This window comes from Myiozetetes cayanensis, unplaced genomic scaffold (genome assembly GCF_022539395.1).
Source record: "Myiozetetes cayanensis isolate MyiCay16 unplaced genomic scaffold, myiCay2020 scf14, whole genome shotgun sequence".
Taxonomy (NCBI): Eukaryota; Metazoa; Chordata; class Aves; order Passeriformes; family Tyrannidae; genus Myiozetetes; species Myiozetetes cayanensis.
The window spans coordinates 17,984,110-18,009,108 of NW_026087048.1; the positions used below are offsets into that span (position 1 = coordinate 17,984,110).

The following is a 24,999-nucleotide window of genomic DNA, read 5'->3' on the forward strand; positions in this document are numbered from 1 at the left end:
GGAAAAGCCCTTTTGCCCTCTCCTGCACTCGCTATTGGATCTGAGGTAATGAGAGCACCTTATTGACTGAGAACACCAGAACCTGACCCCTGCTTTCAGGGCAGAAAAGCAACAACCCACCCCGTATTTCCCACAGAACAGAAATCCCTCTCCTCCTAAACTGCTTCGGAAAGAGAGTTAGATTAATTTTTAATTAAACCACCTCCAAGCAGCAGCACCCAGCTGAGCCGCACTGAGGTGAGGGGCGGCACCTGGCCGAAATGGCGGCGGCTCCGCGTGCCCCCTCCAACCGCGTCAAAACTGCCCGAGAACGCCGCGTTTGTCGGAAAGAGGGCTTATTTTCTGCTTTCTTTGCTTTAAAGAGAAGCTAAAGAGGCGCTCTGCGGCTGCGGGCCGGCCCGTGAGGAGGCGGGGACGCGCCTGCCAGCCCGCCCTGAGGCGGCGGGGACGCGCCTCGTCAGCCCGCCCTGAGGCGGCCGCGGCGGGGCCGCTGTGTCGCGACATGGGCGACGACTTGGCGTCGGAGGGCGACACCCGTGAGTGAGGCCGAGGCGGGGGGCGCCGGGCCGTGACGGGGGGATTCGTGCAGCGGGGCCAGGCGGGCGCCGGGGGAGGCTCAGGGGGCAGAGCCGGGGATGCTCCAAGGAATAACCAGATGCATGAAAATGCGTTCGGAAACAAAGCAGGTGTATAAACCTACGCGTGTTTTTGCCCCAAAGCATCCTGTCTTGCTCAGATGCTGGATATAACTCCAGTACCCCCCACTTGGGGGTTTTGGCCCCCTTTATCCCCTGGTCCCCATCCTGGGTTGCCTTTGTGTCCTGTAGCTCCAGGTAGAGCCCTGTGGATGGTTTTATCACATTTCTTTGCATGTCTTTCATCTCCTTTGCTGCTTTTTTACATCTCTTGCATAATAAATTGCCCATGAGTTAGTGCATTGGACTGACAATAAATAATTTAAAATGTGTTCCACGCTGTTTGGGGATAACTGAATTCATATTCAGTAACACAAACTATGAAACACCCCAGAATATGAGCTTGAAAGAGAAGGAAATGTGCCAAATATCCACCGAAATGCTGCTGTTGGATGGGTTTATGCCATGATGAGGAGTGCATTTACATTTACAGAGCTAGCAGAGCTGTGTGGGTCCTAAATAAGAAACTCAGACCATCAAATTGTTTTCCATGTGTTGCTGAAAACAGAGAAATTGTGGCTTCTACAGCCTTGGTGATGCCGGGTTTGTTACTGCATCTTCACAGGTAGAGGAGAAAATAAATAAGGCAAGGGGTGGTTTGGCATCTCTTGGCAATGATGCTCTGTGCAACCATAAAATGTAACAACACAATTCTGTCACTTGGAGAGCAGGGTAGCAGCATTTTCTTAACTAAAAACGTAGGATTTACTCCACTGAACAGAGTAGTGTTTACAAGGAGGTGTATGTGTGTCGCCCTCGGTGTTGATAGTTAACAAAAACTCCACGTGTTTTTCACAAGTTCTCCTGATATTGCCTCTCAAATCAAGGGTCCATGTGGTGTGGAAATGCAATCCTGTTAACACCCCTGACCAGATGATAACAGAGCCTTAATATACAGTACAGGAAATCCTGTTTCTGCAGAAATCAGTGGCCAAATCCTACTGCCTTAATTGTAGCAGCAGGTCCAACACTGAGGAATACACACTCTCAGATGATCATGTCTGGTGTTAAGTGGATAAACACACTATTGAATGATCCTGTTGTATTATTTGTGGTTTTCTTGAGATAAAGCTTTTTATTTGGAGGCAAGGGGAATGGAAATTGGAGGATGAGATTACACCTCTGTTGCTCTAAGGGTCCACAGTAGGGTTGCCTTTCTTCTGTGCCCTCTGAAGAGAAAAATGGGGTAGTGCTATTTAGGCAGCAAATCTGTTTATCTCCTCAGAGTAGTGGAATGGGAACAATAATATTTTTTGACACCTCGTGAATATCGTGGTTAGTGTCTAGTTGATATGTTGAAACCAGCTGAAGTTGCATTGAGCCCCTGAAGTTTCATTGAGCCCCTCAAACTGCAGCCTGAGCTCTGCAGAAGTGTGGAAGAGAGCAAAGCCTCTGGGCCAGCTCTCCGGTGGGATATTATAGTCCAGCACTTCTTGAAAGGATTTCCCAAAAGCAGTGGGGCAGAGACTGAGTCCAACAAAGACTGACACCAGCCTTGCCAAAAACCTTCAGAGCCTCCCTGTGGGGCTGTGGCAGCCCCAGAGTCACAGCTTTACTCTCGTTTCTTGGCAGGAAGGTTTGTTCGATTGAGGAGAAGATTGCTGGGGCAAGGCCCAGCATGGAGAGTAAACACTCTTAAATCGTGCCTAACTGTGCAGGACAAATACTGGCAAGTCGTGGTAAATTATGTGCAGAACTGCCACGGTTTATTAAGAGATGCAACACTAATCACAGGCCGGGCTGGCAGTTCTGTGCTGCTTGGCTGGTTCAGGTTGCCCAGAGCGGGACAGCAGGACCAGGCGTGAAGGCTTCCCTGTTGAGTGGTGGGATGTAGGTGGGAGGATGGAGGAAAGGGGGATCTGTCAGAGCCTTTACACTGGCTCTGGGCCTCGTAAGGTTCCCAGAGGACACGGACCTCATGGATCAAAAGGTTTTGCAGCTGGAGCAAATCCATGGAGAGAAAGACACTGAATTAGAAGAGAAGCGAGTAGGACTGGAAGAGCACTGATGTGGCACAGGGATATTCAGGGAAGGAGAGACGGTGTGAGAGGACAAACCCAGCAAACATCTGTAAGACTGGGATTCTTGCTGGAAGAATCTTCTTGCAGTCACCCTTCCCTGAAGCCACGGGGGCCGGTGAGATGAAGAGGAGGTTTGTTGGGGCGTGCTGCCCTGTGCTCCTTGCCAGCGCTGTTTTAATGCTCACTCTTCTGCTCTGCTGCAGTGCTTCAGTCAGAGAAGGAGTTCCATGATGCAGCCAAGCGGAATGACACGGCCAGGATGGAGGAGCTTATCAGGAGAGGGGTTGACATCAAAGCCAAAAACAATGTAAGTCCTGGGTTTTTCCACCTCTAAGCTGCAGGAAGTGCTGAGGGCGTTTCAGAACTGCAGCTCCTTAACGCTACTCTTCTCATTAGCTGCTTAATTGGTCAAAGCTTAGCACCCTGTGCTAAATAGAGCTTATGGCAACCAAGCAGTTCCTCACACACTGAGACCTCCACTGTCATCCTGAGCACAGTGGAAAGCTGCAGATGCTGAGGGAGGGTGATCATTTATGGTTCCCCTCATAACCTCTGTGCCAGATACACACAGTAGCCACGAAAGGCTTTGATTTTGCTCTCTCTCCATGCCAAGGCTGTGGGACAAACTCAATGCCTGGTGCAGGTCTCTTCTTGTTGACCAATATCTTCATGGAAATATGGGATTACACACATCCCTACTGTTTCAGTCTGTCCCTTGATAGGCAGCAGTGTTCTCCACTCCTGTGCTGTTGTTATGGCCCTGCAGTTCCTGAGTGGAAGGTGACTAACACCTGTCTGCCTGACAGCAGAGGAGAGGGGCAGGGGGTTGTGTCCAAAGAAGACCCTGCACAGTGTGAGAAATTCCGTTTGCGTGGATGGCCAAGGAGATTTTGGCCTTCAGGAAGGCTGGTGGATACACACACAAGATCTGCATCCATGAGCCTTCCCCCTCTGTCCTTCCCTTCCAGACAGACCGGAGTGCCCTGCACTGGGCCGCGGGAGCAGGGAACGTGGATGCCGTGCGGCTGCTCCTGGATCACGACGTCCCCATGGATGATGAAGACAGTGTACAAAGGCGACTCTCCCTTGCATGTCCTGCAAATGTGTTCAGTGTTGGGGGAGTGCCAGGGACTGGGTGCTGGGCCAGCAGTGACAGACATCACCTTATGCCTGGGTGGGTGGCACAGGGTGGCACATGGCACCTGCTGAGCAAGGGGCTGGAGTGAGACTTGTTTTCAGATGTGTCTGTGCTCTGTCTTTTGGCCTTTTCCTTGCATGCACAGTGACTGGGAGTAGGCTGGTGGAATCTGTGAGATTTTCTGTAGAGCATGGGGTGCTTGGCTTCTTCTGGTCATGTTGCTGGGGCTTGTGGGATGACAGGGACAGCCAGCAAATTCTCTCTCCCCCATAACAACCAGGCTAATACACACCATTAACTAGGAGGAGGCAGGTCTCTGCTCAGCTCCTGTGAATATCTGTGGCAGGAATAGTAATAACTGGACAAAGTGAGGCTAGAAAAAATAACAGTGAGAAACAAATAGATTTGGGAAACTGCATGAAGCTAAGGGGACAGCTTTCCTCCATGGTGGGGATGGTGGTGGTTGCAGTTTAACTGTGAGTATCTCTCTTCTGCCCAGTTTGGAATGAATGCTCTTCTCCTGTCTGCCTGGTTTGGCCACCTCCATGTCCTGCAGATCCTCATCAGTGCCGGGGCCAACATTAACCGTGTCAACAGGGTGAGAATCTTCCTGTGTGGCTCCACCACACGGCTCTAGACAGCGCTGGAGGACAGAGAGAGACTTACCTGTGGTTAGGAAGTCATGTGTGACAGCACCTGCTCTGGGAACTGCCATCTGCACTCTGCCTTATCCCCAAAACAGGTGTAATCCAATAATTGTAGCTATAGAGATGCTCACAGCATCCTCAGCTCGTGTTTGGGCAGGGCTGATGTGGAAGGTGTTACAGAAGTGGGAGATGGGTTTAGTGAATCAGCAGTCAGTGGATTCTAAGACACCTTGGTTGGGAAAAGGAGCATTAACACTGCAATCATAACTTGCTGTCTGCAGCACGAGGAAGTGTAGCCCTAGAGGTGCAGGGAGGCATGGGATGGGTCCTTGCTAACAGGAGCAGGTTGTCAAAAGAGACTGTCCCACAGAGCTGGACTCGTTAAATGAGCAGTCCTTTATCTCCTCCCCAGAATGGCAGGAACTTACTCCACTGTGCTGCTCAGAGGGGACACGTCCAGGTCATAGAGTTCATCGTGGAGGTCCTGGAGGATGTGTGTGTGGATGAGACAGACAAGGTAGGAAAGCTCATCACTGCTTTTGTTTCTTGAGGTCTGATATTGCTCTGCTGAGTTTAGCAGGGATGTTGCCCTTGGTCTTGGGAAGAGACCTGGAGTCAAATGCTATTCCCAGAAGTCTTCCTGCAGAGTGGGCTTGGGGATCATGGGGATTCTGGCTCTGGTCAAACTTCTAGCAGCCAGGACTTCTCAGTTCTGGCATACAGGAGTTAGTGCACATTCTTTTCTCCTTCATGGCCTTCATGTTCTCAAGAATGATCCCCACTCTGATGCTTGGGAGTTAAATGAATCAACAAGAGATTTGCCTTTCCCCAAAAGGGGTTTAGATATGAAGTCAATTTTTTAATCCTTAATTTGCTTTTAGTAAATTATTTATTATCCTCTATTTATAGGAAATAACCACTGAAAAGACCTCTTTTCCAATGTTTGGTGAGACCAACATGCTTGTTAGCCCCAGTGGGTAGTTCTGTTCTCCTTGTTTTATTAGGGTCATCCCAAATATAAAGCAGAATAAAAGCAGCAGAATAAAAGATAACTGCAGCACTTCTGCCCTTTGTGGAATGGGTTATTACCCAAGGCATTATTGCCTTTCTTGCAGCAGATGAACTGATCTTTTGCTTCCTGAGCCTTTTTGGACTGTGTTTCCATGTTTCATTTCCCAGATGGACAGGACAGCATTCCACCTGGCTGCAGAGTATGGGAGGCTGGAGGTGGTGGAGTTCCTCATTCGACTGGGTTGTTCTCACAGTGCCAAAGACAAGGTATGGGCATAAAATGACACACAAGGGAAGTGAAGTCCAATGATATGGATGTGAAAATCAGGGAACAGGATACCAAACGGCTCATGGATGTGAGTTTGCACAGTTTTAACTATGGTTGTGGTATGTCAGGGCTTTTCTCCCCTATCCACTTGCAAGCCATTTGCACTTCAGTCCATGTTGGATTTTTCTCCAGGGCTTTTCAGACAGGACATGCAGCAAGCCTGGTGTAACATGCTCCAGTTATGGGCTTCTTTCCTCCCTGCTGCAACTGTTAGAAGATTGCTTCAGTCTCGTGCTGCTGGTTACAACCTCCTCAGACACACTGCATATACCCTGTGCAAGGCTGTGGTGTATGAACACACCAGTCCTGTGATACATATATTTATGAAGTAATGTTTACTTTCAGGAAGAAAATACAGCATTGCATTTGGCTGCTAAAAATGGACACCTCTCTGTGCTGCAGAAGATTATAGACGTTGGAGTGGACCTTGATGGAAAGAATGCAGTAAGTACATTTAAATTAAATAGTAACCACATCACTTTCACCCTTTTCCTCCCTAGAAATACATTCCTGCCACAGTCACCAGGCTGAATAGTCAGTATTGACAGGAGAGGTCTAGAAAATAGCTGATTTTATCTGAAGCCTACGTGGGTAAATCCAGGTGCCACTTGAAGAGTATCAGTGAAAGGCAACATCCGTCTTGGACCAATTTCCCGCTCTAAAGTGTTGCCTTCTCTTCCTGCTGTATCTGCTGACCTACCTTATCACTCCATTTAATCTCCCTTTCTCTCCCTGACCCTTGGACATTCAAGTGCCTAAATGGTTATTGAATGTGTTTTAAACTAAACTTCTCCATGCTTTATAGTATTGACTTAGTCACTGAACATATGGACCTTCTGTTTGAGATCTCCCTTTTGACAGACCTGCTCTGGAAAATTACGTGGCTGGAACACAGTTAATGATTTAGATGGCAAATATTGGCTTAGTATCGCTGTTATTTATGCCAGGGCACACTCCCAATTAAGTTTATCAGCTTCTTTTTTTTTTTTTTTTAGTCTTGTTTGATTACTGTCTTTGGAAAGAGTATTTGATTAAGATCTGAAACAAAGGGGAAGCCACCTTCTGTGGTAACTGGTAGCATTTGTCTCCCCCCAGATGAGCTGCCCTTTGTCCTAAGAGCAGTAATAAAACCAGATTAAATCACTTAGGAATTCTGCTTGTTTCTGTTTTCTTGTAAAGAAATGAGCTACAACCCTCAGAAGGGAGAATCTGATTGAGGGTCACGGGTTTCCAATTCCTGATCCCTGACCCTCAGAACTGGTACCTTAACATGTCACGGCTTCAGAAGGCGGGGTAGAGTCTTGCTTATTCTGCTGCTCTGTCTTGGCCTTGCCTACAGAAATGCTGCCTGTGTCCTTTTCTGCCTTGTCCAGGAAGGCCTTACAGCTCTGCACTTGGCTGCTGAGGGGGGTCACAGGGACTGTGTGAAGCTGCTCGTGGAAGCAGGAGCTGATGTCAATGCCCAGACCCAGGTTAGCTCCGTGGAGGTGATTCCATTTCCAAGCACTGCTTCGTGGGTTTGTGCCTGGCTTCCCAGGGAGGGCCTTGTGGAGCCCAGCACTCAGGAAGAGCGCAGAGAGTCCTGAGGAAGGCAGACGTGGTTTTGTACAAAAAGGCAGGTGAAGCCCCCTGGGACTGGTTTGCCTGTGGAGACAGTCTCCATGAATTTGTCAGTGTGGGGCCATGGGACTCTTGCAGGAGGGAAGCAGGGAGCTTCCTGTGGATAGTCTGTACCAACTGCATCCTCTGAGAAGAAGCCCTGACTAACACCCCTCTCTTTTGAGGTGCCTCTCAGAAGAAGATGAACTGCCTTCATTACGCAGCACTGCATGGCTATGAGGAGATAGCCAGGATCCTCATGGATGCAGGAATCCACACTGACGCTGTTAATCATGTAAGTCCTTCTCAATGCTCCCACCACTTAAAAAAGGGCAAAGTCTGTTTGTGGAGCTGCTCAAGAGCACCAAGCAACTCTGCAAGGACCAGGGCTGCAGTGTCCCCAGTCAGCTGTGATAGAATAAGACATGCTGGGCACAGCAGGGTCCTTTCAGTGCCATGAGCTGAGCTCTCCCTAAGCACAGGGTCTTCTTTCGACAGCAAAATGCGTCAGCGACGCACATCGCGGTGCTGCAGAACTTCCCGGCCATGGTGAGGCTCTTCATCGAGGCAGGGTGTGACCTTGACGTTCTAGACAATGTAAGGCTGCAGCTCCTGTTCTTTGTCTTTGAAATGTCAACCAGTTGCATGGGGGGGACTTGATTACCTTGGGGACAGGGTTAAAGAGGAGTGCTTTAAAATGTGGAAAACCTGGAAGCGCAGCTTAGGAAACGTGAAGCCCGTGAAATGATTCTGAGTGTTGCGGTGAGGTAATTGCTGGATGGCATTCAACACATGGGCTGTGCCACATCCCTGGGACCTGTGCACAGCAGCACTGCAGTCAGGCTCTCTCCTCCTTGTTGGAAGCAAGTGGGAGAAACTTCAAGCTGGAAGATATTCTGCAAAACATTTGGAGGGCTGAGAACGGGAGGCAAGCCTGGGGGTAGCTGGTTGTCTCACTACATTGTAATTTTCTGAATGAAGGGCTTTGTGTAGCTTGTTTCAGTTAATGTTCATTCTTGTAGCAATGTTCCCTCCTGATGACAGCATAAAATTGCCACATTTTGTGTTTGATTTTCCTTGTTTCCATTAAACAATCCCAAGGGGGGACAATAACCCAGCCCTGTGTCCCAGGAACAAAGAACTAGCACAGGTCCTTCCCTCCCAAGGCCAAACTACCTGCCCACAGAAACTGTTTAAATAATAGGAAATAATGTAATCCTATAAGTGACCCTAGAGAGCCTTATCTGGACTGAACTGTTATCAGGGAGGCTTCTTAATGCTGGTGCTGGGACAGGGACAGACCAGTTCTGCTCAGCCAGAGGAACCCAACTGTGGGTGGACGTAGGAGGGTGTTTGACCCTCAGCTTGAAAAGAGGTAAAGTGGAAAGGAGGGCAGAGCTGACAGCGTTCTTACAGCATTTCCTCCTGGTGATGTCCTGTCTTGTCCTTCCAGCCTCACACTTGTCCTTCTCTGAACTGTAGTCCTTTCTCCCTCCCTGTGCAGAGGCAGCAGAGCTCACTCCACATCGCCGCGGAGCACGGCAGGCAGGACGTCGCCGAGATGATTCTCATTGCCGGAGTTAACCTGAAGCTGACGGACAAGGTAAGGTCTCCATGGGTTGAGCAGGTCCTGTGGGAGTATGGAGGAAAAATATAGATAGATGGTCTTTGCCACTGTCTTCATAACTTTCAAGAAAGGCTAGTAATATTAAAATCTGGATGTTTCCAGGGATAAGGCCTTAAAACACTGCTGAGTAGGTTATTTTGATGTGTTTTCCAGGAAAGAAGTGGCTGGTTTTTAGGCAGGTGGACAACAGTTCACAGTGAGCAATCTTTTCCTTCTCAAAGTTTTTCTAGTTTCTTTTGCTTCTACTTGTGCTATCACATACATTAATATCAAAGATTTCAAATAATGATAAGCAATATATCCCAAGAATCACAGCACACATATTTTAATAGGATAAAAGTATGTGATATAGATCTGGCAATGTTTCCAGGGCTTTTGCCCTCTAATTAAATCAACGGAATTCTAGAAAAATCAGGTAAATTGCATGTGGCCTGAAAGTGTGGTATGTGCCCAGAAAATGCTGAAGAGCATTGGTCAGAGAACAAAGCAGTGTCTGCCATCCTCAGTGGGTTAGAGCACATGCAGACCTGAAGCCACCTGGCTGAACTTGCCACCTTCCAGCACTCTGTGGAACTACAGTGACACTCAGCTCAGGGAACACATTCACACTTCTCTGGGTGAAATTTGGTTTCTGCTCACATCTGAGGCAAGATCCATTCTCCCTGGCATGCCTGGTGGCTGGGCTGGCTTGCTTCATGAAACTTTCAGATCTCATTCTTTCTGCTCCACAAGTTTAGATAGAAATACAAATCCCACCCCCCTGCCCAATCCAAAATCACGTTCAGATGAGGAGCATGGTTACATTTTCATAGTCCCATCAGCCTGTGCTTTTCCCAGGAGATGGTTTCTAATCATGTGTATGTGGAGCCTATAAAATGACTGAAGTTGTATAAATCACTTCAGTTTCAGTGTCAGCAAACCTGCAGTGCAAAAGGCTGTAAAATGCCTTGGATTGCAGTACTGAGCTGCTTTTCTCCTGGCTGCACTCCTGTTGTTGGCAGCCTGAAAGCAGCCTGCCATGCACTGGGAAGCTTTTCCACCTGCTCCTGCCAAATGGGCAGATCCCTTACGGCAACAGAGGAGATGCTGCAGAGCCTAGAAAACCACTCCCCATGCCCTGCACGCAGTAGATCAAAGCCAGCTCACACCTGAGGTGTTTATAGGTGGAGAATGGGTCCTGTCTGGATGCATTACTCAATAGTCCTGCTGCTGCAAAGGAGGTTGTGCCTCCTAAGGTGCAAGGCTTTTTTCCAGCTCATTTTCCCCTTCTAATTTCAGCAGGGGAAAACGTCTCTGGATGTCGCTGCCCGAGGCAATCACATCAACCTGGTGGACATGATTATCAAAGCAGACAGGTTTTACAAATGGGAAAAGGTGAGCAGCTGACACACCATCCCCTGCCCTTCCCAGGGCAGGTGGAGCTTCATCCACTCCATGGAGACTTCTCATACCAGCTGTCAGAGGAAAAGAAATACAAGGCATCCTGTGACAGCCTGACCTCGACTTTCATCCCCTTACTTGAGAAAAACAGAAATCCTCACAGTGCCAGCAGCATCTACTTAAGGCTTTCCTTATTTAAAAAGATGTCAGAAATCCCAGGCTGTGCTGCTGGGAACAGAGGTTTTCAAAGGTTCTTTGACAGCTGTTCCCAGAGCCCTGTAGAAGGGGTGGGATAGCATTTGTCCCTTTTTCTGGGAAAAATTGAAGGACCGAGCAGGAAAATGCTTGGCCTGATGTCACCAAATGGGATGTGGTGAGCTTTGCAGCAGTGGAAGGGAACTCCTCCTGCGAGCAGCGATGAGTTCTTGTTGGAGTCATACAACCAACTTCCCTCTCAAACTGCAGCTGCTCAGCCCCAGTCTGCCACCTGAAACCCTGCTTTCCCCAGGCCTGTGCCCAAGCTGAGCAGAGCATGCTGAAATTACAGCCAAATGCCACATCCCTCGTGTCTTCTTAAGATTTTGGGCATCTTCCCATACCAGGGCACTAGAGGGGGAAGAAAAGGAGGGCACATGCCTGTGGCTCAGGCACAGCTTCAGTGGTAATGCTGGGTAGATCAGGCCCTCCATGGGCTTCCCATGCAGCCCTAGGGAATGTCATCCAGCCTCTTTGCAGCAGGGCATGTAAAGGCTGGGAGCACGAGCCTGTGGTGCAGGGAAACAGGAGATTTAATTAAATGATTCTGCCCAGATAAAAGGCAGTATAGGAATGGAAATCCCGATCCGCACGGGCTTCTCCAGCAAAGCGGCTTTTAACGGTTTTTGTTAAAGGGCCTGGTTAGCACAGAGTGAAATGGGAATAAAGTGAGTAAAAATAATGTGAAGTGCCAGGATGAACTTGCAGCGACCTGCAGAGCTGAAGGTGTGGGAGGCTGCAGAATGTCAGGCTCCCTGGCAGCACCCCAGCTGAAACCCCTGCTCTGGCTTTGCAGGACAACCTGAACAGCGACTCCAACTCCAACGCATGGGTGGCAAAGCACTTGACCTTTAAGCAAGACCACAGGCTGGAAACGCAGCACATTCGCTCTGTCATGTGGAGATTAGCCACTAAGTACCTCAAACCTGGGGAATGGAAGAAGCTGGCACACTACTGGAAATTCACAGATGCCCACATCAGGGCCATTGAACAACAGTGGACAGGTATAAAAAGCTTCCCAGGTATTTTCCTTCCTTCATTTGATGTTTAAAGGAGATTCAGCTGCAGTGAGAGCAAAGCATGAAGGAAACCTGTTGGTTTATTTGAAACAATCTGAAGATTAGGTTAAAAATCCTGCTTTTAATGAATGTGGAGTTGCCTATACACTGGAATTTGCTTAGGAGTAAAGCACATAAGCAGAGGAATTAGTGATTCATTGCTCATTCCTTATGAGGCACTTACCAGGCTGGTGGGTTCTTGCTACAATTCTTGTTCTATAGGACAGGAGAAACTTGCTAGTTTTATTTTTTCTTTGAAGGATATGAAGCAAGAAGGCAGTGAAGTTTCATTTAGAGTTTAAGTGATATATTAGCAGAAGCAGGGCCTGAGGCTCTGGTTTGGCTCCTGTAGTTTGGATAACATGAGAAAGGGGCCAAGCTGTGCTCTGAAGGCAGAAACTCTGTATTGCCCTGAAATGTTGGGCCAACAAGCCCAAGCTCATCCAGGACCACTCCGTTAAGTTTCACATGAATCCAGCAATCCCACCACAATCAGGAAATTAGCTAAACCATACTTTGGAGCCTCCTAGTAAAATCCAAAGGCAGGGATGGCCAGACCCACTAGTTCAGAAATAAGCTCTGGTCAGGGCCGTGCACTCCAAGGGTGGGATTTCATCTGTGGTTTGATCTTGCCAGGCACTAAAAGCTACAGGGAACACGGCCACAGGATGTTGCTGATCTGGCTCCACGGTGTGAATACTGCAGGAGAAAATCCAATCAAGGGGCTGTACGAGGGCCTGGTGGGGATTGGAAGAAGAGATTTAGCAGGTAAGACTTTTGTCTTCCTTCACTCAGCATTATTGACATCAATTTATCTGAACTCTGTGGTTACACAACACACACAGAGGAAAACTTCAGTGAAGCCGGCTCATACAAGCTGAAAGCACCTGCCCTGCCCCCTTGCTTCCATTACGTGTCACTTCTTTCCTCTTCGTTCTGATAAGTGAGCACATCCTGCCATGGCTCCAAACTTCCTGCAGCAGAACATTCTCTCTTTCAGAAAGTATCCGGAAAAAAGCCAACGCAGACTCCACCTCTCCACGGAAGTGCACAGCGATGTAACAGCGCGAGCAGCCTCTGCTGGTCTCACAGCTACAGGAGAAACACTTCTCTGCTGCTGCTCAAAGGCAGCTGCAACTTAAGGGCTTCTTGTCAGAAACAGCTGGCACTGCTGCACCCTTCTGGCTCTGGAACGACAAGAGTAAAACAAATGCTCCTGGTCAAAAATGGCTCTTTACACAGAAGGGAGATTTTTATCAGCGGTTTCTTATGGTCTGAGTACTGTAAAGGGAGTTCAGTGAGCAAGCCTCACTTGTCACACTGCAGCAGGAAATGTTACACTGTTTTACTGTACCTTGTTTACAGCACCTGTTTGTAGATAAATTTTTCATTGTCAGTTTTTTAAGTTAATGAGGGTAAAGCCTTTGTTTTCAGGAGTGTTCTTTACTTACCATAGTGGGAGGTGTCTGTCACTTGTGTCTTAGACTCGTCTGTAACTTCCCTCTTAGGGTGGGAATTTAAGAAGCAAAATCAAAGATAGCATTTGGTCCTTTTGGAACCTTAGGGGCTGGGATTTTTAATGCTTTGCCCCTTCACAAAAAAGTTTCTGAGAAGAACATTAACAAATATAGTGTTTATAAATTCACATTAACATACATGTACTGTTTATAAATCAAATAGGTGGCTAATGACCCCCTCTTCCCTTCTCAAACTTTATCATTCATGAGATTAGTTATTTACACAACCTCTGGCAATGGACAGATAGTTTCCTTGAATACCAATTTGTCATGTAATACTTGATGTTTCTTTTTTACAGCATTTCAAGGGGAAAACAATGTATGCATTTCAATAAATCTAGATTGTACCCTCAAATGAGAAAGTTATATCTTGTCATCTTTATTTCAAAAACACTCCAACATTCTTACTTAGAGCTAAACGAGTACAACCTTATAATTAAAGCTTCAGGGGAATTCAAGCAGATGGTGCTGGTTTTCTTCATTTCCAGAGGTGGCTGTAGAGGCAAAGCAGGACTGTAGTGAACTCCACTGTTGTTCTCTTGGAGTCAAAACAAGAGACACTTGCTGAAAGTGAAGTTTTATTGAAAACCATTTTTAAGCTGCAAGAAAGTTAAAAAGTCAAATGCTTTATTTCAAATAGAAACAAACTAACTTACAGCACAACGTAGGAAGCAAATAAGTGATGGGAACATGGTCACTTAAACATCTTTTAAATCAAACATTCAACAAAAATATATGTCAGCTTATAAGTACACAATCTGCATGTGGTAATATATACAGCCAAGTGAAAAATATAAAAAGAAATATACTGTTCTGCTTAAGAACATGACAGTGAAGACTTTGGTAGAAAAAAATGTCTTTATTGTTTAAAAGTGTAGTCTTCAAAGATGCTTCCTTGAATCCAAAGACTAAAAATTAAAGAGATCTATCCCATTACACTGCTGGAGGTTTCTGTCCATGGGTAGTTCACTGACTGCTGATCCTGTAGGAATCACACAGTGATAATCGGCTAACACAAGGGAAAAGGCAGAGTGGGAACAGTTGATTGTACACAGGAAGACCACCAAAGTGATGCCTCCATCTCACTGGCACTCCCAAGCCTACTGCTGCTCTTCTTGCTCGTTGCTGGTGTGAAGACTGATCTTCTGGACTTCCAGCTCCTCTGCACTGACCATGGAGGGGTCGATGGCTGCGTACCGGGTACCGTGGAACTGCAGCAAGTGGATCTGTGGGACACGGGAAGTGACACGGAAACAGCTGTAGAAACACACTGGTTTGGTAAAAGAGAAACAGTCCTCCCAAGTAATTTTTGTGAGGATGAAACCACGGCTCTGGAGCACAACAGAAACCCCCCCAAAGCTGCCCCTCCATGCATGTGGCTGCTCCAGCCCTGCCCTTTGGTATCAGAGATCTCTGAGCACACAGAGCTCAGGGAAGTCAAGAAACAAAAGCAAGCACAGAGCAGGAATTTCCTGCTGCTCTTGTGGCTAAACACATTCATAGATTGAGTTTGAATTTAGAGACTCACCTGAATATACAGGTTGACCTCAGCACTCCTGCAGAGATAGGGGAAGTTGCCTCCTGTTTTGAGGTGAGCTCTCCTGGCGTTGGGGTAAAGTTTATACATTTCTTCTTTCGCTTCCGTCGAAAGCGCGCTTTGGTCGAACACCTACGGAACAAGTCCCAGCAGTCAGCTCTGAATCTCAGCTCTTGTTGTTACATCAGACTGGCTCTGTGTTGCTGCTAGAATTGACTCTCAGCTGCTTTGTGGAACAGCGTAATGAAATGAAAACAAGCAAACTTGCTGGGCACTGACAGATAAGAGAGCCAAGGCTGTGATACTGGAACCTATGGCCGAGTTACTGCAGGGAACATCCAACTCAGTGTAGCACAGAACAGTCACAGTGTTGCCCAGTCAGCACAAGGCTTCTCTAAATACAAAGTTACATGCTGCAAATGCTTACTAAGTTGCTAATGGAACATCAAGCCCATCTGCCAAGGGGAGGAAACTGCTTAGGAAAAGAAATAAGTCGAGGTGAACTTACATCCATAATGGTTACAGGGATGTCTCGGATTTTGTGAGGTTCTACGTAGGAGTTCTGGCAGTTGAGGGTGAGTCTTGAGGCAAGCTCGCTCTGCCCCAGGCTCTCCAGCTTGCAGGAGAGAGAAACACTGATTTAATAACATATTTCGCTGCAGGGAGTTAAAGTAATATGAACAATAAAGCCAGAGAGAAGATAATTTTAAAGGGATGAATGTAATAATTCCAACTCAGTATTACTCTGCATGAGACAAACATTTAGAGCACGTTCCATTAGTTGCTCCTACCCCCAGGGAATGGCCTACAGATATATCCCAGTACTTTCTCCTCTTCCATCTTAGTTCCTTAACTTCCTCTCTCTTGATCCACATAAATAAACAGAACCAGGGTAAAGTCACCACACCAGTTAAACTGCTGGGGCTGTGACAGTCAGCACCTGCTAAAGATCCATTCCTCCCTCCTGGACCAGGGAACGAAGAAAGCACAGAAATCCCTTCACCCTCCTCTCAATCTACAGAGAGTGACACCACAGGCATTGGAGCACACGGACACCTACCCTGTCCACCATGAAATCAATGCCATCTGCCATCTCGGGATCTAGAGGACCAGATGCAAAGTTCCCAAGGACGATTTTTTTCAGCATAAAAGCAGGCATCAGCCAAAAGCTAGAACAGAAACAAGATGTAACAATCTTCAGTCACCAAGGACTCCAGCACTGAGATGTTTTGTTGTAAGCACTCCCTTTCCTTGCACAGACTTTGTGCCTCAACTTCAAATGAAATCCTGAAAAAGCTTTAAGAGCAGAGAGATGGAAAACGTGGCAGCTTGGTGCTTGAAATGTCCTGGGAAGCTTTTAATCTTACATGGCAAAGGAGTATTTTAAACATACTGAGCAACACTTGTCTTGCTCTAAATTTCTTCTGTTAGAAAACAGGCAGAGTTTTTAAATCTGACCACACATCCACAGAGGATCACAGAACACCTTGTCTAATTCCACAATCTCAGTTGTGAAAATTTCTACTCCCCTTGTGGTATGCCTTTAAAAGTCATGAGTATTCCATCCTACACCTCCCTTACCCAGGTTGAATCAGGTTAGACACATGTCCAACCCAATCAGTGGGACATTTCATTGCAAAAAATTAATGCCATAAGTCTGCTTGCTTGTCCCAGTCTTCCTTACCTGTTTGCTGTCCATGTCTGATTGAAGATAGAAGTGTCACTAAAGGCATTACACAAGATCAGAGACTGAACTCTGGGAGATTTGTGTGTGTATTCAGCAAATTTTTGAGCCAGAAAGCCTCCCAGAGAAGCTCCAAAAAGGTGAACCTAATTCAAGGAAAAAAACCAAACAAACAGATGATGTTACACTTGTGAAATGTGACCTCTGAGCCACAATGTTTGATTACAAAAGTAGGTCGTTCAAGATTACCCTGTCCCCATAACCCATTTTTTTTGAAAGAATCACTATTCCATTAATCTTCTGGTTTTATGAGTGACATAAATGTGATAAATACTGACAGAAGGAAATGTTCCACGCAGAATCACAGTGCAAATTTCTTTGTGTTCATCAAGCTTAAGAAAAACCCCTGAACATTTCACTTTGTTCTCCACAGCTATTCCAATCCAAGGTACTTGATTGTGGTGTTCTGTTCTATGTGAGTCAGGAATGATAACTTCCATGGGATCTCATGAAAAACTGAAGGCAACCCATACAGTTTAATAAGCATAGAGTAGCAGCTGAATTTAGGCCAAGTGTTACAATTTCCAAGAGTATTCACCTTCAAAAATGAACTAGTTTCAAATGTGAAATGGCAACACAAAACAGCCTCTTTGTTTATAGCCTGCATTTTTGTGTCCTATTTTACAGACTGGCTATTAAACAAGACTTCCAAATATCAGTTTTATTACTGCAAGGATCCATCCACTTTCCCATCTCCAGGCACTCACTTTATCCAGCTGAAGGTGGTCTAACAGTTTCCTGAATCCATCACAGAACTCGAGGTGATCCCAGTACACTGGATACTGCAACTAAAACAACACAAAGTTAGGAAAAGCTGCTCTCAGATCAACCTGCTTCCAAGTCCTACCAGTTCTCCCATTAAAGGTTTCAGGACATCAACCTGCCTCTCCTGCAGGGTGAGGCTCCTCAGCAAGGTCCCCAGAGCCCAAGGGTGCAAACACCTCCCCCTCACTTACACAAACACACACACAGTGCTGCAGAGCAACTTTGCTGGGGAAAGTGCAGCAATACTTCATCCTGTAGTCAGCAGGAGGGGAGGCTGTAACTGTTCTTCAATAATTTTGTAGCATTTAACAGCTACAGAAATCATTAACTGCTGGGAGAGACACAGCAGGGCTCCTAAAACCAGGCTGTTTAATATGGTACAAATCAACCATTTCAGTTCAGCTCCACAGAAGAGCAGGCTGGGTTTGAAGGAGTGACATAGCATTTGCAGGTATTATATGGGCTAAGAACCTCGTTATCCACCATCCTCAAGGAAAACATGGAAACCCTGAACTCCTGTGTTTGCCTCAGGACAAAGATCCAGCTGGAGGCAAAAATTACTCGTGTCCAGGACACACGGGGGAAAAATAGGCTGAAGAAGTTAATTGTGTGCATGCACAAGGGTTTGGGTAAATGCTGCTGTGAACACACAGCAGATTCCAGCCTGGATCCACACGCTACCTACTCCAGAGTGCAACTTAGCAGCAAGTTTTTGGTGGATTCCCTTAGTCAAAACTAAGAGTTCATTATCCAGGTTCTGATCAGAGCAACAAGCACGAGCACACCAACTCTGGCACAGGACTGAGGATACTCACAGCAATAACTCTGTAGCCCCATCCAGTCAGTGCCAAAATTTGCTGGAAAAACACATCTGCAGTTCCACTTACAGGAGGGAGAAATATGAGTGGGCAGCGAATGCTCCTCGGTCCTGCATCATACAGTGACCAGACTTTACTGTCATCATCATCTACTATTATCTGCAAAGAGAGGCACAGGAGGGACAAGGAACACGAGACAAGTGAGGTTCTTCAGCCAGCTCCCAGGATTACTTCTAGAAATTTCCATCATCTAGTAAATGTTATCAAACTCATCACCATCTTTTACTATTCTTCACAATAGCTTTCCTCTCTAAGGCTGTTTTCTAACTGGAATGACAATGTTTGTGTGGAGACAGCTGGAACAGAACTGTGGCCATGCACCAAATGCTTTGTGCACCCTGAGATAAGCTGGACAAGGAACTGCACCTCAGGAAAGGAACTCTTGTGCTCAGGAGAGACCCAGGAGGTCAGTTCAGGGTACCAAGAGCAGCAGCTGGAGGCTGGAAGAGCCAGCACTGCCCCAGGGACAGGTTTTTAAACAACCATCAACGTTTGCATCCATGGACAGAGGATGTTATGGGTCTGGATCCATGCAAGCCTCCTGAATTAAGCAGCTAACACCACGAGTTATTGATCTGAAACTCTTAGAGCTGCCTGCCAGAGACACACACAGCTCCCAGGACAGCACTGCAAAGCTGAGCTGGGAGGAAAAACACTTCCATCATCTGGCATTATCTCAGAAGCATCTGGAGTGCCCGGGACACACTGCTGGCTGAGGCAGATTATTCACACATGAGGTGCTACCATTAATAAGCAGCTCCTCGTACTCATCAATATCTTCAAAAGTATAAGAATTGGGTCTTTTCTTCTAGCAGTGCTGAAGCCTGACTTGTTTTGACAGGGCCTGTTCTACCAGCAAACTGTTTTGTTTATTAAAATGTCCTTTCAACTCCACAACCCAGCAGAGAGAGGCGTGTGCTTCGTACCAGATCTACAAGCACAAACCTCTGGGGAAAGCCCGTGTCACACAGTGGGAATTCACCTCCTCTCTATCAAGATTTTAAAGCTTTTTGAACAGTTATATACAAGCACAATTTACTTTTCCAATCCAGCAGTTAAGCTTCTCAGCAATCAGAGAAGAGTGTATCACAAATCAGATTTGCTTGACTAACAAATCTGCTCCTAATAAAGCCAGTATTTCAGGCTCTGGGGGCATGTGAGGAATCACATGATACTGTTGTTTTCTAAAGTCTCTATAAAAAAAAAAGGAAGATTGCATACCAGAGCTTCCAGACCATTGAAACCATTTAAACATAAACTTTCTACAAAAGCTCTCCCAACCTCCCCCCCCCAAAAAATTACCCTTTGAACACAACTCCTGGGCCCCAGGCCTTGCCATTCTCAGCTCTCCCATCAGTAATGTTGGACCTGTTCAGGGTGGCTCCCTTGAGTTTTGCAGGGCCAGGGTGTCCCTTGCTGAAGACTTTTAGGAATGACTTATTTAAGACAGGGAGCAGTGTATGTCAATGGAGGCTTCAGAGGTAAAGCCAGAGATTCAGTTAAGAAATGTTATTTTCTGTGCTGTACTTCCTCTATTTGACCAGGGTAGGAAGGGTGATGGAGCTGTGCATTTCCTCAGCCTGTCAGGAGAAACATCTCAGTCCATTCTCCAACAAACTGCTCTGGCTCTGCTTCCTTAGGTTGATCTGACAGCAGTAACCAAGGATTGTCATCCCTTCCTGCACTTCTGGGGGTGACAATGCAGGCAAATGTATTCCCAAAGACAGCTTCAGATATTAATTACATCTTCAAATTGGGCTTTTTTTTTTTTTCCCCTTCTCTCTCCAGGAACCAGGACTGGTTTGTTTATTTTTATCTTCTTCACACCCCACATTCACGACTGTGGCATCTCTTGATTTTGAGCAGCCACTCAGGAGGGTGAGGCATTCCCTGGTCTGAAGGTCACCAGGTCACCATCAGCTTCAGTTTACACCCGTCCCCAGTTAGGAAACCCTGAGCTGTCCCAGCAGCTGGAGGCAGTGGCTGCTGGCACTGAGCTGTGGTGTCACATCCTCCCCACGGCAGCAGCACCGCTGTAACCACCACCTCCAGCTCACCATACGGCATCCCACGGAGCAGAGCCTCGGAGCACCCACACCTCTTTCCACTGAAACACTTTCTCCCGGCCTTGCTGACCTGCTGAGGCACTGCCTGAAGGCAACAGCTGCACCCTGTGGCCTCTCTGCCCTCGGCACACACAGAGAGGGAGCTGGAGCACTGCACACCTCCAGCACTCCCCTGGGACTCGGGGAAAGGATGTGGGAAAATCCAAACGAGAGGAGAAACTCGTTGGACAGTGATTAAGCAAAAGACATCTAAAGGACACGCAGCAGAAGAAACCATTTGGGGTTTTCCACCGTGGCTAAGGATCTTCCCCCTCTCAGTAACTCTGTGGGAAGTCCAACTGCTGAGAAGTTGCCTTTAGGCGCTGCTTTGGCCTGAGGATGATGGGTAGGGACAGTGGAGGTGGCTCTGGCAGCACAAGGGCAGTGCCCTGCCTCGGTGCAGTGCACGCAGGCAGCTCTGAGGCCACACGTGATCCCCAGCCCACACTATTTCCTTGGAGTCTCCTCCTCAGGCACGGCTGGGATCAGCACAGCAGGTACTGCTGCTGTGGGCCACAGCTGGGAGTCTGTGCTCCCCACCACCTGCACAAGTGACCTTTGAGAAACACGTGGAAATGAAGGGTGTGCTTCCATGCACTCACGTGACACGTGGGCCAACAGTTCAGCAGACAAAGCAGGTCGGTAGCACAGCCACAGCTGCCCTGCATTAACCACACAGTTCGGTTCCTCCCCACTACAAAACAAGAGGAGACTTCACCCACGACACAATTCCAGCCATACATACCTTTTTAAGAGGAACTGTGCTTCTGAACCAGTTGTAGTCAGGAGAGACTTTAATCTCTCCCATGATGTTTAGAAAAACCTCAGTCTGGGTCAGCCTGCAAAAGAGAAAGTGAGAAATCAATACAACAGCTTTCCCTTGGGCAGCACTGGAAAGCTGTGCCATGGACATAAAGCATCGCAGGGTGATTTGCTCCTATCAGTTGATGGCACTGCCTCTGACTCACACCAAGTTTACTTTTGCTCAGTTTTCATCACAAACCATGTAATTATTCCCTCAAGAGGCAGTCACCTGACTGCCTTACTGCACCAGCCTAACTGTGAAATGATGATGGTTTTGTAACAGCGTTCCCCTGGGACAGCTGCAGAGAAAGTCAATTGTGTTGCAGGCTCTAAGTGGCTTAAAGCCTTAAAGCGTGTTTTTGATTTGTTTTAAATTGATAAAGCACTCCAGATTTTAGCTAATAAATATGCACACAATTCTCTCAGCAGCTCACACCACAGACATCACTTCATGTCTCAGTATTCAGACCTCGTCCTTCCATCCGAGCATAACTGACCCAGAGGAGTCCCAGAGCACATCAGGAACATCATCTGACCCGAGGCTCAATTTACAGAAGATTCCTGAAATTTCAATTCTATCCACACAGAAGCAGACTCTTGTCAGGAGTTACCAGTGAAGAGACCTTTGAAACACGACAATCAATACGTTTTGAACAAATTGATTCAGAGCTGGGGCCGCACAGGAATGCCACTAATTCACTCCCCAGTCAGAATGTCCAAGCACACATAATGAGCATCTTATAATACTCCATTAATTAGTAATAAACACTGAGGTAACTCCAAGATTTAACTCTATTTTTTTTTTTAAAGCAGCTTAAAAGAGACCATTAGCTTCCATTTATACAACAAATGGCATCAAACAGTTTTGAAGCTTGGAGCCTCAATAGCTTCACCCTGAAAGCCAACTGCCTCAGGAGATTATTTTCATGCATTCACAACACAGCACTGAGCACAACAAAAAACAAAGAAACTTTTGCTCTTGTTACTTAACAGTTGCCAAGCCTAAATCAATAGGTTTTGTTCCTTAATTCTTCATAAAATAAGACCTCGTTGTGCTCTGTGAGTCACTGCAATTCATTTCTCCCTGCAGGAGAGCTGCTGGTGGGCAGCTTAGCCAGTTTACAGGGTTACAGCTGGATTAACAGTTAGTTACAATTTCCTCATCTCTCAGTCTTCATTTGCAACCGTTCCAGGTGCAGAAAACATGAATTTTAAAAGAGGAAGTACCTTCTGAATTGCAGGACAACACACACCTTCCACAGAGCACGAGCTGCACCTCTCGTGTCCAAGGGTTTCAGGTGAGGAGTTCACCTGTGTGGCTGCTGCTTTGAATTTGTAGTTTCATTTTGGTGCTTGCACCGATTCTTTTGCTCTCTATCACAGTCTGGCAGCAGGTAAAAACACAGCAAAAGTGAAAAACCATCTAATCCCAAAGCAGAGCAGGTGCAAGGATGTGTTTCTGGACTGGGGGACCACCGGAGAAAGGAAGCAGCAGTTCAGACTAATCCCACTCCACAACCACACACCAGAGGCTTTCTAAAAGCTGCTCAGCAAACAACAGCGTGACAAAGCTGTGGCAGACACAAATTACAGGAAATGCCTTAAAAACACACATTATCTCGGAGTGTTATATTGGCAGGGCCAAGAAGCAAAAGTCACGGCCAGGGAGGCGCCGGAGAGGGAGACTTTCTGCTGACAATTCCGGATGCCAGAGAGGGCTGGCAGATCTCTCCCTGTCGTGATCACCTCCCTGCTTCTGCCCCCGCAGGCTTTCAGCACCGTTAGGCTGATTTTTGTGGGCTGGGAGCACAAAGCTGTGTCACGACACTGGGTAAGGAAAGAGTCCGATGCAGGTGAGTTTTGTGCTGCACCTGCACCTTGTCTCACAGCACAGTGAGTTTGGAGTCCACCTAAAATCTAAATTGTGAGCTTCCCAGCTCACCTGTTACCACTCGTGGAAGTGAAGCACTGGCCTGTAACATCTGGGCTGATTTCCCCCAGCTTCCTTCTAAATCTATGCCCATCCTTCCTAAGGGCTGCCCTTCTTTTCAGGAAAGAGGAAGCAGCTTGTCTTGGATTAAAGAAGCTTTTGCTGAAGTCGATGTCCTGTTACTGAAATGCCTTGTTTTTTTACTTAGGCACAGAAATGCAGCGTTAAATTGGCACACACAAACGCTCATGTCAACAACAACAACACGTGCTTTCCAGCTGTGGGAAAGCTGAACCACGAACTCAAAACAGGAGCTCAGACCACAAGGAACCTGACCGGGGTCTGACAACCCAATTTTCATTTCATTTTTAGGCAAAACCAAACAAACCGAAGAACTCTTATCTCCTAAAAACAACTCCTCTACAGGAAGAATCGCCTACGGATGACGAGCACCCTCCTTGTGAGTTAACCCTGCCGCAACAGCGACATGTTCCTATCATTACTGATACAGAAAGGCAACAGGAAAGATTTACGGGTAACCAGGGCACGGCAGCAGCACCTTCCCCTCTGCTCCAGCCACAATCCCACCCTCCCTGCCCCTGCTCCATCCCCCTCCTCAGCCACGCTCGGCACCCCCCGGCTTTGCAGGGGAAAGGAGACAAACCCCCACTCAGCACCCTCAGCCCGAGTTTTCCCCCCCTGCAGAACGGGCCGAGGCGGCCCCTTCTCCGAGAGACCCCCGGGGAAATGAACCCCAGGGCGGGGCTTCGTGGCCGAGTTCCAGTCCCCTCCCTCGGGGTTCCCTCCAGACCTTAAAATACCCCCCCCAACCCCGCAGAGCCCCGCGGACCCCCGGGCACAGCCCCTCCAGCGGTAACACCGTCCCAAACCATGCGAGACCCCCGCGGCCCCTCAGAGAGCCCTCAGAGCCCCCCTCCCCGAGAAACGGGGGCAGCAGGGCCCGTCCCCACAGCGACAGCGGCGGACCCCCACCTTGCCCGGTCGGTGCTGGGCGCTCCCGGGCTGGCGGGGCCCGGTGAAGGATGCCGGACGAGGAGCAGGACGAGGAGCAGGATAGGATAAGGATAAGGATGAGGACAAGGATAAGGACCGGGATCCCCCGCCTTTCCCCCCCCGCCCCGCGCGCCCGGCCGGGGGCACGCGCCGGCCGCCGCTTCCGGGTGCTGCGCCCGCGCCGCCCACGTGACTCCTGGGGGGCGGGGCCTGGGGCGCTCGCGCCGCCATGGCGGCCAGGGCGGGAGTCACGTGCCCACCTTAATTAACAATTCGGGGGGGGGAGGGGACTGTAAAACTTAATCATTCTCTCAGCACCCCCCCCCCTCCCCCAGGGACGCCTGACACCGTCCCAGGTTGATCCGACCTGGCCTTGGACGCTCCCAGGTCAGCCACGGCTTCTCTGGGCAACCTGTTCTCTGACAGGTGGTAGTGAGTCATTGCTCTTGATGAGCGGGTGGGGGTCAATTAGCTCCGCTTAATTGGTACGTGATAAACAGGTGAGCTGAAACGGAGCTACAGTGACCTGCCGGTTAAAGGTGCGTTCTCCGTGGGACGTACCCAAAGGATACGCTTCATTAGACAATATGTATTTATATATATTTATATGCCCTGCTTGAAGATCACCCCACGACGCGGGGCATCGTTGTCTATCCGCTCCTAAAATCGCTTCGTTTTGCCTGAAGTTTTCCACCCTCCGTCTCAGCGTGATAATTTCCACGAAAGGCTTTTTTTTTTTTCAAAAAATTACTTCTGCCATCCAAGGGAAACACCCCTCTCACGTAGCGTGCAGGAAGAAGAATAAAAGGCAGCAATCACCTGAGATAATGTTTTTTTTGGGGACGATAGAGGGAAGTGCAGGCAGACCGAGGCAGTCTGTCACAGACTACACCTCCCATGGTGCCTCGCGGAGCGCTTTCCTCCACTCACGGTCCGGACTACAACT

At 47.8% G+C, this 24,999-nt stretch overlaps 2 protein-coding genes across 7 annotated transcripts; one reads left to right on the forward strand and one right to left on the reverse strand.

Moving 5' to 3' along the window:
- Positions 1 to 321: 321 nt before the first annotated feature.
- Positions 322 to 13,638, forward strand: ANKDD1A (ankyrin repeat and death domain containing 1A). 6 transcript variants are annotated; one of them, XM_050309588.1, is made up of 15 exons: positions 332 to 536; positions 2,920 to 3,023; positions 3,685 to 3,804; positions 4,354 to 4,452; positions 4,914 to 5,018; positions 5,681 to 5,779; positions 6,186 to 6,284; positions 7,214 to 7,312; positions 7,639 to 7,734; positions 7,938 to 8,036; positions 8,944 to 9,042; positions 10,345 to 10,440; positions 11,498 to 11,705; positions 12,396 to 12,527; positions 12,760 to 13,638. In XM_050309588.1, exons 1-15 carry the CDS (start codon positions 503 to 505, stop codon positions 12,819 to 12,821), a joined length of 1,551 nt encoding a protein of 516 aa, XP_050165545.1. In that variant the 5' UTR covers positions 332 to 502; the 3' UTR covers positions 12,822 to 13,638. The 6 variants fall into 6 exon arrangements, with proteins under 6 accessions (XP_050165543.1, XP_050165545.1, XP_050165544.1 ...); XM_050309587.1 differs by having other exon boundaries at positions 345 to 536; positions 7,636 to 7,734; XM_050309589.1 differs by having other exon boundaries at positions 347 to 536; positions 3,685 to 3,783; positions 7,636 to 7,734.
- A 203-nt stretch (positions 13,639 to 13,841) lies between these two features.
- Positions 13,842 to 24,174, reverse strand: SPG21 (SPG21 abhydrolase domain containing, maspardin). Its single transcript, XM_050309593.1, has 9 exons — positions 24,033 to 24,174; positions 21,051 to 21,144; positions 18,138 to 18,299; positions 17,265 to 17,345; positions 16,498 to 16,643; positions 15,874 to 15,982; positions 15,322 to 15,429; positions 14,805 to 14,945; positions 13,842 to 14,502 (listed from the first exon to the last, which is right to left on the reverse strand). The coding sequence occupies exons 2-9, from the start codon at positions 21,111 to 21,113 to the stop codon at positions 14,377 to 14,379; spliced, it is 936 nt and encodes a 311-aa protein (XP_050165550.1). The 5' UTR covers positions 21,114 to 21,144; positions 24,033 to 24,174; the 3' UTR covers positions 13,842 to 14,376.
- Positions 24,175 to 24,999: the final 825 nt, after the last annotated feature.

Coding starts and splice junctions, on each gene's coding strand:
- ANKDD1A (XM_050309586.1), top strand. CDS start 503: ATGGGCGACGACTTGGCGTCGGAGGGCGACACCC. Junction 537..2,919: donor GGCGTCGGAGGGCGACACCC/GTGAGTGAGGCC, acceptor GCTCTGCTGCAG/TGCTTCAGTCAGAGAAGGAG. Junction 7,313..7,635: donor ATGTCAATGCCCAGACCCAG/GTTAGCTCCGTG, acceptor GGTGCCTCTCAG/AAGAAGATGAACTGCCTTCA.
- SPG21 (XM_050309593.1), bottom strand. CDS start 21,113: ATGGGAGAGATTAAAGTCTCTCCTGACTACAACTGGTTCAGAAGCACA. Junction 17,346..18,137: donor GGGGCTACAGAGTTATTGCT/GTGAGTATCCTC, acceptor GTGTTGTTTTAG/TTGCAGTATCCAGTGTACTG. Junction 14,503..14,804: donor AGGTCAACCTGTATATTCAG/GTGAGTCTCTAA, acceptor CGTGTCCCACAG/ATCCACTTGCTGCAGTTCCA.